This window comes from Micromonas pusilla (assembly GCF_000151265.4).
Source record: "Micromonas pusilla CCMP1545 genomic scaffold MICPUCscaffold_7, whole genome shotgun sequence".
NCBI classification, from domain to species: Eukaryota; Viridiplantae; Chlorophyta; class Mamiellophyceae; order Mamiellales; family Mamiellaceae; genus Micromonas; species Micromonas pusilla.
Window position 1 is genome coordinate 1,157,326 of NW_003315888.1, and position 7,751 is coordinate 1,165,076.

At 67.4% G+C, this 7,751-nt stretch overlaps 3 protein-coding genes across 3 annotated transcripts; 1 reads left to right on the forward strand and 2 right to left on the reverse strand.

Moving 5' to 3' along the window:
- Positions 1–286: 286 nt before the first annotated feature.
- Positions 287–2,272, forward strand: MICPUCDRAFT_59794 (GTP cyclohydrolase I; the record flags this gene model as incomplete). The annotated part of the gene is made up of 1 exon (XM_003059888.1): positions 287–2,272. The coding sequence occupies one exon, from the start codon at positions 287–289 to the stop codon at positions 2,270–2,272; it is 1,986 nt and encodes a 661-aa protein (XP_003059934.1).
- Positions 2,273–2,377: 105 nt separating this feature from the next.
- MICPUCDRAFT_59795 (uncharacterized protein) lies at positions 2,378–3,699 on the reverse strand (the record flags this gene model as incomplete). The annotated part of the gene is made up of 2 exons (XM_003060184.1): positions 2,378–3,484; positions 3,637–3,699. 2 exons carry the CDS (start codon positions 3,697–3,699, stop codon positions 2,378–2,380), a joined length of 1,170 nt encoding a protein of 389 aa, XP_003060230.1.
- An 830-nt stretch (positions 3,700–4,529) lies between these two features.
- On the reverse strand, positions 4,530–5,809 carry MICPUCDRAFT_59796 (uncharacterized protein; the record flags this gene model as incomplete). Its single annotated transcript, XM_003060185.1, has 2 exons — positions 4,530–4,859; positions 5,042–5,809. 2 exons carry the CDS (start codon positions 5,807–5,809, stop codon positions 4,530–4,532), a joined length of 1,098 nt encoding a protein of 365 aa, XP_003060231.1.
- Positions 5,810–7,751: the final 1,942 nt, after the last annotated feature.

The window sequence follows — 7,751 nt, forward strand, 5'->3', positions numbered from 1 at the left end:
GCGTCGCGCGAGGATGCGAATGAAAGCCTCCGACGTGTGTCCGATCGGATCGACTGTTATCGATGGTTTCATCGTTGGCTCAGAAAGCGCGTGTTTGAGAGGCCCGAAAATCCATTCGCGACACCAACGCGCGATCAGTCAGAGTAGTCGCCAAAACGTAGTACGACGAACTGTGCGGCTCAGCGCCGCGCCGGCGGCGACCGCGCGCGCACCGCGCGAGGCGTCGTCCGAGAACCGTCATCACTCGCCGATCGCGCGCGGGGCGCGGCGCGCGACGACGACGACGATGACGACCGATCGCGCGCCCGACGCCGACGCCGACGCCGACGGAGCGGCGGCGATCGTCGACGCGCGCGAGCTCGAGCGCGCGGTGCGCGACATGCTCCGCGCGCTCGGGGAGGACGTCGAGCGCGAGGGCCTGCGCGACACGCCGAAGCGCGTGGCGAAGGCGCTGGCGTTCGCGACGCGCGGCTACGCGATGAGCGCGGTCGACGCCGTCGGGTCCGCGCTGTTCAACGAGCCGGGACTCCGCGAGGACCAGGAGAGGGAGGCGGCCGCGGCGGGAGGATTTGAGAGGGGAGCGGAGGAGGACGGGGGGGAGGAGGAGGATGACGACGACGACGACGACGACGACGCGCGCGGGCGATCGCGCGCGGGGGTCGTCGTCGTCAGAGACATCCCGTTCTTCAGCACGTCCGAGGACGACCTCATGCCGTTCTACGGGCGATGCCACGTCGGATACGTCCCGAGAGACGGCGTCATCGTGGGGCTGTCCAAGGTGGCGAGAGTCGCGGAGGTGTTCGCGCGGCGCGTGCAGACGCCGTCGCGTCTCGCGCGCGACGTCGCGGAAGCGCTCGACGCCGGCGCGTCCCCGCGCGGGGTGTCGGTGTTCCTCGAGGGATCGCAGATGGGGCCGTTCGGTCCATCGCGGCGCGTCGGCGCCGCCGCGCTCGGGTGCTTCGTCGACGACGGCGAGGACGGCGACGCGGAGGGGTATCGCGAGGAGTTCGAGGCGATGCTCGGCGCGAGCGTGGGACGCGGCGTCGGGCCCGGCGTCGGGTTGCGCGGCGGCGGCGGCGGGGCGCGGATCGAATCGTCGCTCGCGTCGAGGCGGTTCGCGGATCGAATCGCCGCGACGAGATATTATCCCGACGAGAGCTGCGGGTGCCTCACGCCGAGAAGCCATCCAGGCGGCGACGGCGACGACGAGGCGTGGACGAGCGCGTCGACGGCGACCGCCGCGGACGTGACGGGGGAACCGAACGAAAACGGAAACGAAAACGATGACGATGACGAAAACGAAAACGAAAACGGAGAAGAAGACCTGGCGACCGGCGCTGCGACCGTCGACGGCGACGCGTCCGACCGCGGGTCGTCGCCGTCCGCGTCGAACGCGTCCTGCGAGGAGCAGGACGTCGACGGCGGGAGCGGGAGGGGGAGGGGGAGCGACGTCGAGACGCCGCCGCCGATCCCGATCGCGCCCGCGGCGGCGGCGCACGCTGTCGAGCGCATGATGCGCGCGCTCGGGTTGGACAAGCGACCGCCGGGAGGGGGGTCCGCGTCGATGTCGGAGGCGAAGCTGGTCGCGACCGCGCGGAAGTACGCGGACTTGATGGCCGCGTCGAGGGCGGGGCACGGCATGCCGCGGCTGGGCAACGGAGGGAAGGGCGAGGCGGCGAAGAAGCGGAAACGCGGCGTCGGCGTCGGCGACGGCGACGGCGCGACGAAACCGGAAACCTCCCCCGCCGCCGCCGCGACGACGACGACGACGACGACGACGACGATGACGATCGAGCGCGACGTCCCGCTCGCGACGCTCTGCGAGCACCACCTCCTGCCGTTCCACGGCGCGGTGCACGTCGCGATCATCACGGCGAACTCCGGATCGGGCGCGCGCGCGCCGTCGCGCGACGTCCTCGAATCCGTCGTCGCGCGGCACGGCCGCCGACTTCAAGTCCAGGAGCGGCTCACGCGCGACGTCGCGAGGGAGATCAGAGAGCTCACGAACGCCGCGGGCGTGATGGTCGTCGCGCGCGCGTCGCACCTGTGCATGATCGCGCGCGGGGTGGAGAAGCCCGGGAGCACGACGTGCACGAGCGCGTGTTTGGGCGCGTTCGCGAGAGGGCGGGGGGGCGCGACGCGCCGCGCGTCGTTCTGGCGCGCGCTGGAGGGCGGGCAGAGTTCGGTGGTGGTGACGACGACGACGGGGGTTGGGGCGGGGGGCGGCGACGCGGAGAACGCGGGGGCGACGCGAGCGCGAGCGAGCGACTGACGAGGCGACGCCGCGAGATGAGGGTATTACTGTAGGTACTTCCGTACTTCTCTCGCGTCCGTCGGTGCGGTGTTCTGTTGTTAAAAAAAAGTCTAAGCCTTATCATCAGAGCGACTGGAGCACCTGGAAGATCGTGAACGCGAACGACGCCGGGATCGACAGCGCGAGCGCGGTCTGAATCGGCAGCGGCAGCTCCCCGTCCGGCGTCTTCCGCACGTTCCGCACGCGCGAGTTTCGCGCGATCACCGAGTTCCCGACGCCGGAGACCGCCCCTCCGGCGACGACGACCGCGGCGGCTTCGTACGCGTCGACGACGGTGGCGCCGACGGCGGCTTTCGCGCCCGCGCCCTTCGCGGCGCCTCCCGCACCCGCCTTCGCGGCGCCGAACCCGAGCGCCGCGAGGCCGCCGCCGGCGGCGATCTTCTCCAGACGCGTCTTCGGCTTCTCCTTGCTGAGTTGCATCCCTCGCTTCGCGCCCTTCGTCGCCTCGGGGGCTTCCACCTTGAGCTCCGCGAGGTTCGCCTTCGCCGCCTTGCCGGACACCTTCGCGGTCGACGACTGACCGGCGGTCTTCGGGATCGGCGCGGTCTTCACGACCTGCGCGCTCGAGTACGCCTTCGACGACGACGACGACGACGACGGCTTCGGCTTCGAGGGCGTCGGTGCCGCCGCCTTCTTCGGCGCGGCCGCGGGCGCCGCGACCGGCATGGTCGCGACCGCCTTCGTCACCGGCTTCGCGACCGGGACGTCGTACGTCGCGTAAAAGTCCGCGACCGGGTCCGACGCGACGACCGCCTTCGACGACGCCGCGCTCTTCTTCACCGGCGCGGGAACCTCGTACTTCACCTCCGGCAGCGCCGCCGACGACGCGCGCACGCCGGGGACGGCGCGGCCGCCCGCGGAGGCGGGGACGGCGCGCTTCACCGTTGTCGCCGGCGCGGTCGCGGGAGAGGAGGGCTTCTTCCCCTTCTTCACGTCCGCGGCCGCCTCGAGGACGCGCGCGGTCTCCGTGCCCTCGAGGCGCGCGGTGACCGCGTGCGCGGGGCCCGCGGAGGACTGATCGAGGAGGAGCGAGACGCCGAGCGCGACGGACGCGGTCTTGAGAACGCGCGTCGTCGTCGTCGTCGCTCGCGCGTCGTCGCCGTCGTCGCCGCGAAGGTCGGCGGCGGCGGCGGCGGGCGCGGGCGAGGCTTTCCGGCCGCGCTTCGGCGCCTGCGGATAGGGTGGAGGACGCGGCGTCAGGAGATGGACGCGGGGTCGCTCGGAGTTTCGATCGTTCCGATTGCGTTTCGAGATCCGGATAAACGAGCCGCGCGCGGGGGCGACGCGCGGCGCTGCGACGTGGTCCGACGGCGGACGCGCACCTTGGCGGCGACGCGGGGGGCGACCCCCAGGAAGACGCTCTGACCGAGCGCGGTGGCAGCCATCGTGGTCGGTACCGTGAGAAGCGCGCGCGGAGATGACACGCGCGGCGTTCGTTCGCATCCGCCGGTTGGCGGTCGCGGTCCGCGGTCGTTCGCTTTCCAACTGGCGTCGAGCGCGACGTTCTGGTTGGCCGGCGGCAAGATTCGGTGCTCCGATGACTAATTGCGCATACGCAGCGAGCGCGTACGTACTACGCGAACGGACGCCGCGCCGGAGAAAAAAATTAAGTGCTCACGAAACCAAACGGTGACATCCAGGCACTCCCCGGATGGCGGCGACGACGGCCGCGCGCGCGGACGACGGCGCGCCGTCCGCGCCGTCCGCGAGCGCGAAGCGCATCGTGGAGATGAAGCAGGCGCTCGTGGAGCACGTCAAGGCGGGGCGATACGAAGACGCGCTCGCGACGTGCGACGAACGTGCGTCGACGTCTCGCAGTCTCCCAGAGGCAGTCCGTCGTCCTTCCCCGCGCCCTTCCCTCCGCTCGCGCTGATGACACCCCGCGCGCCTCTCTCTCTCTCTCTCTCTTCGCAGTCGCGGCGCTGGCGCCGAACGACGCGATCGTCGCGCAGTATGCGCAGGTGTTGCGTCAGAAGATCGAGCTCGACGACGACGAGAGCGACGACGACGACGACGAGGAGGGAGACGCGACATCGTCGTCGTCATCAGACGACGACGCGTCGGGCGACTCCTCCTCCGAAGCGAGCGACGCGACGTCGTGAAGGAAGCAGGGGACGACTCGATTCGACCTATCACGTTGTTGTTGTTTATAATAAATACGCTGTTGTACTCTCTGTCGTATCAGCCGCGAACGAACGCGAAGGGCCCGCCTCTTCTACCGCCTGAACGCGAACGGCGCGAGCGCCCTCCGCTTCGGCGGCTCGCGCGTCTTTTTCCCCCGCGGCGCCATCTCCTCCCCGCCGATGACGGCGACGCTCCCTCTGCCAACCTCAGTCTTCTCAGAAGACTCCCGCCCCCCGCGTGTCGCCTCCAGCCCCTTCCTCTTCTCCTCCGCCCAGAGCTGATCGCGCCGCTCGCGGTCCACCCTCTGCTGCGCGTCGAGGCCAAACTTTTGCTCCCGCGTCGCGCGCCGTTTGGCGTCGGCGGCGGCGGCGTCCTCCCTCGCGATCGCCGCGCGTTCATCCGCGGCCACGCGCGCGTCGAACTGCACGTCCACACATTTAGCGAACGGAACGTCGGGGTGGAATTCAAAGGCGTCAGAAGCGGAGTTGAAAGGCCTTCGTCGAGGTGTGCGCGTCGGGATTGAAAGCGAGCGGCGGCGGGCGGAGAGACTCGCAATCACCGGGAAAAGTCCTCGCGCGGGGACCCGCGCGAATCAGAACGCACCTCCATGTCCCGCCGCCGCTCCTCCGCCAGCCGCGCTTTCTTCTTCGCGAGCTCGTCGTCGAGGTCGCTCAGCGTCACGACGCTCGCGCCCGCCGCGGGGCGGCCGCGCACGGGCCCGAGGTCCATCCGCGGCGCGGGCCCGACGCCGACGAGCATCGGCGTCTCACGCTCGCCCATCTCGCGGTCGAGACGTTTCATCAGCTCTGCGACTCGACGGCCTCCCGGCGGCTCCGGCGCGCCCTTCAACCGCGCGAAGAGCTCCTCGAGCGGCACCTCCGGCTCGGGTTGCGGCGGTTTCGGCGTCGCCTTCGTCTTCGGCGGCCCCCTCCCCGGGACCGCGCCGCTCGGTTCGCGGATCTGACGCAGCAGCCATCGCGCGCCCGCGTCGTTCGGGCGCGCGCGAAGGACGTTGAACAGGACGCACTCCGCCTCCGCGACGCGGCCCTTCGCGGCGAGCGTGGACGCGACCGCGAGATGTGCGGCGCCCGCGACGTCGTCGTCGGTCGTCTCCCGTACGCCCGGGAGGGCGCCCGCGTCGTTCGGATTGGACGTGCTCGCGCGCTGCCGCCGCGGTCGTCGCGCCGCGTCTGCGTCTCGTCCGTCGTCGCATTTCGCGTCTTCCGCGGTAGTTCTCTCCTTCGCCTTCTCCGCGCGCGCGTTGAAGGCGACGCGCGCGCGGTCGTTCGCGTCCCTTCGGACCTGCGCCTCCGCGAGGACGTGCGGTCTCGTTTCGCGGTGGCCCGGCGCGAGGTTCGCGAGCTGCGTCATGACGCGCCGCGGCCGCCGCGCGTCGTCGTTGTGCGATGGAGAGGGGGGGGAACGCATTCTTTTGCCACTCAGGCGGGCCATTCCATACAAAAAAAGTTCACCGGTCAGTTGAAAGGGGGAGCGATCAAATGTTGAAACCAGGCGATGGGTGAAAAACTTTTGTAGACCCCACGTCAACGACGAGCTCCGACACGCGCGTTGCCAAACTTGGCTCGAGACGAGAGAACCGAATCCACCCAGCCGCCGTTGCGCGCGCTCACGCGTGATGGTGTTCGCCCTGATCACGCGCTCGCGTGGTGCCTCAGGTCACTGTCGACGAGATTCGGCGCCTCGCCCGCTCGCGCGAAGCGACGCCCGTCGCGCGATCACGCCAGTTGTCGATCGGTCCTCGTCGAGAACGACGCGGGGACCGATCCGTCCCCTCCGCGGCGGTCCTCGGAAGCGACGACGACGAGCGACGCGGTCCACGTCAGGTTTAGGGTCCGTTGTAGGGGGCGGAGACGGAATGGGCCAGGAACGTGAAAGATTACATAATCTTTCAGTACGAGTAGTTTGTACGCGGACACACTAGAGTACATACAGGTTTTCGGAGAAAAAAGCGGAAGGAGATCCGACTCGCATTCGTATGGGCATTTCAGTCAGAGAGGAGCCTTCCGGAGATGTAATTTTTCCGAAGACCGCGCGGCGCAGACTGAAATACCCATACGATTCTCGTCGAGAAGCTCGTTCCGTCAAGCCCATTTCAGACTACCTCGCGCACTTCGAGCGCCGACGATGTCTTTTTCTTGACAGTAAGTGGTGTTATATTATTGCACGAACGGCGTCATCATGGTATTGGGAACACTTTCTCTCACTATCGCGATGTCATTTGCGACGGTCCTGCGCCGCCCTTGTCGTATTCAGCGCGCGGGCCCTTCGCGTCAAAATATCGCCCGATTTTTTTTTTTTGCAGTGTCATGTCCGCGTGTTTGCGCGACCATGGCGTCGCTGTATGGACGTAAACGGCATGGTTGAAGTGAGAAGAATCGTTTATCATGACATGATGCGTCGATTTCGACTAGAATATGACATCGGTTACGATGAAGAATGCGATGTTGCTGGCGCTTCCGTAGCGAAGGCCAGAGTTTCTATTGTGTGCTCTGGCGAAATTTCGCAGGTGAAATTTTTTTTGGTTCTCGAGATGTATTTTTTGCACCGTTCTAAAAGGCGCGTGTTTGCGCGGTCATGGCGTCCCCGGAAGACCCCGGATTGGAACGTCATGCTGAGAAGAGTTGCTCTACATATCGTCGAACGTCGTAAGCTGTAAGAATATGATGTCATTTACTGCGGAGAAATCAGCGGAAATGGCGCTGGAAAGGGGGTGGTTTCACTTTTAGCGAAAAAAAAGCAGCTTCAGGTAAAAATTACACCTCCGGAAGGCTCCTCTCTGACTGAAATGCCCATACGAATGCGAGTCGGATCTCCTTCCGCGTTTTTCTCCGAAAACCTGACTAAATATCATACGTCCACGTACTCGTACTCGTACTGAAAGATTATGTAATCTTTGAAAGATTATGTAATCTTTCACGTTCCTGGCCCATTCCGTCTCCGCCGTTGTAGGGTACCCTACCGTTTCTCGGAGAGGCCGAACGCGATGCCGCTGAGTCGCCGCGCCGCGCCACCAACGCCGCCAGATCGCCATCGCGCCGTCCGATCGTCCTCCCTCGCTGAAGTGCGACGGCGAGACGCGCACGCGGCCACTGCGTTGAAGGAGGCGGTGGCCGAGCAGGGCGACGTCGTTCCCGATCGCCCAGGCTTGTCGTCGCCTGCGCCTCCTGCGACTACGCTCCACGGCGCCTGGTCGGACGTCCGGGCGGACGCGGCGACACCGGCAGACGCCGCGACGACCGACGCCGCGAGCGACGATGCGCGCGCGCGCGGCGGCGACGGCGACGGCGACGGA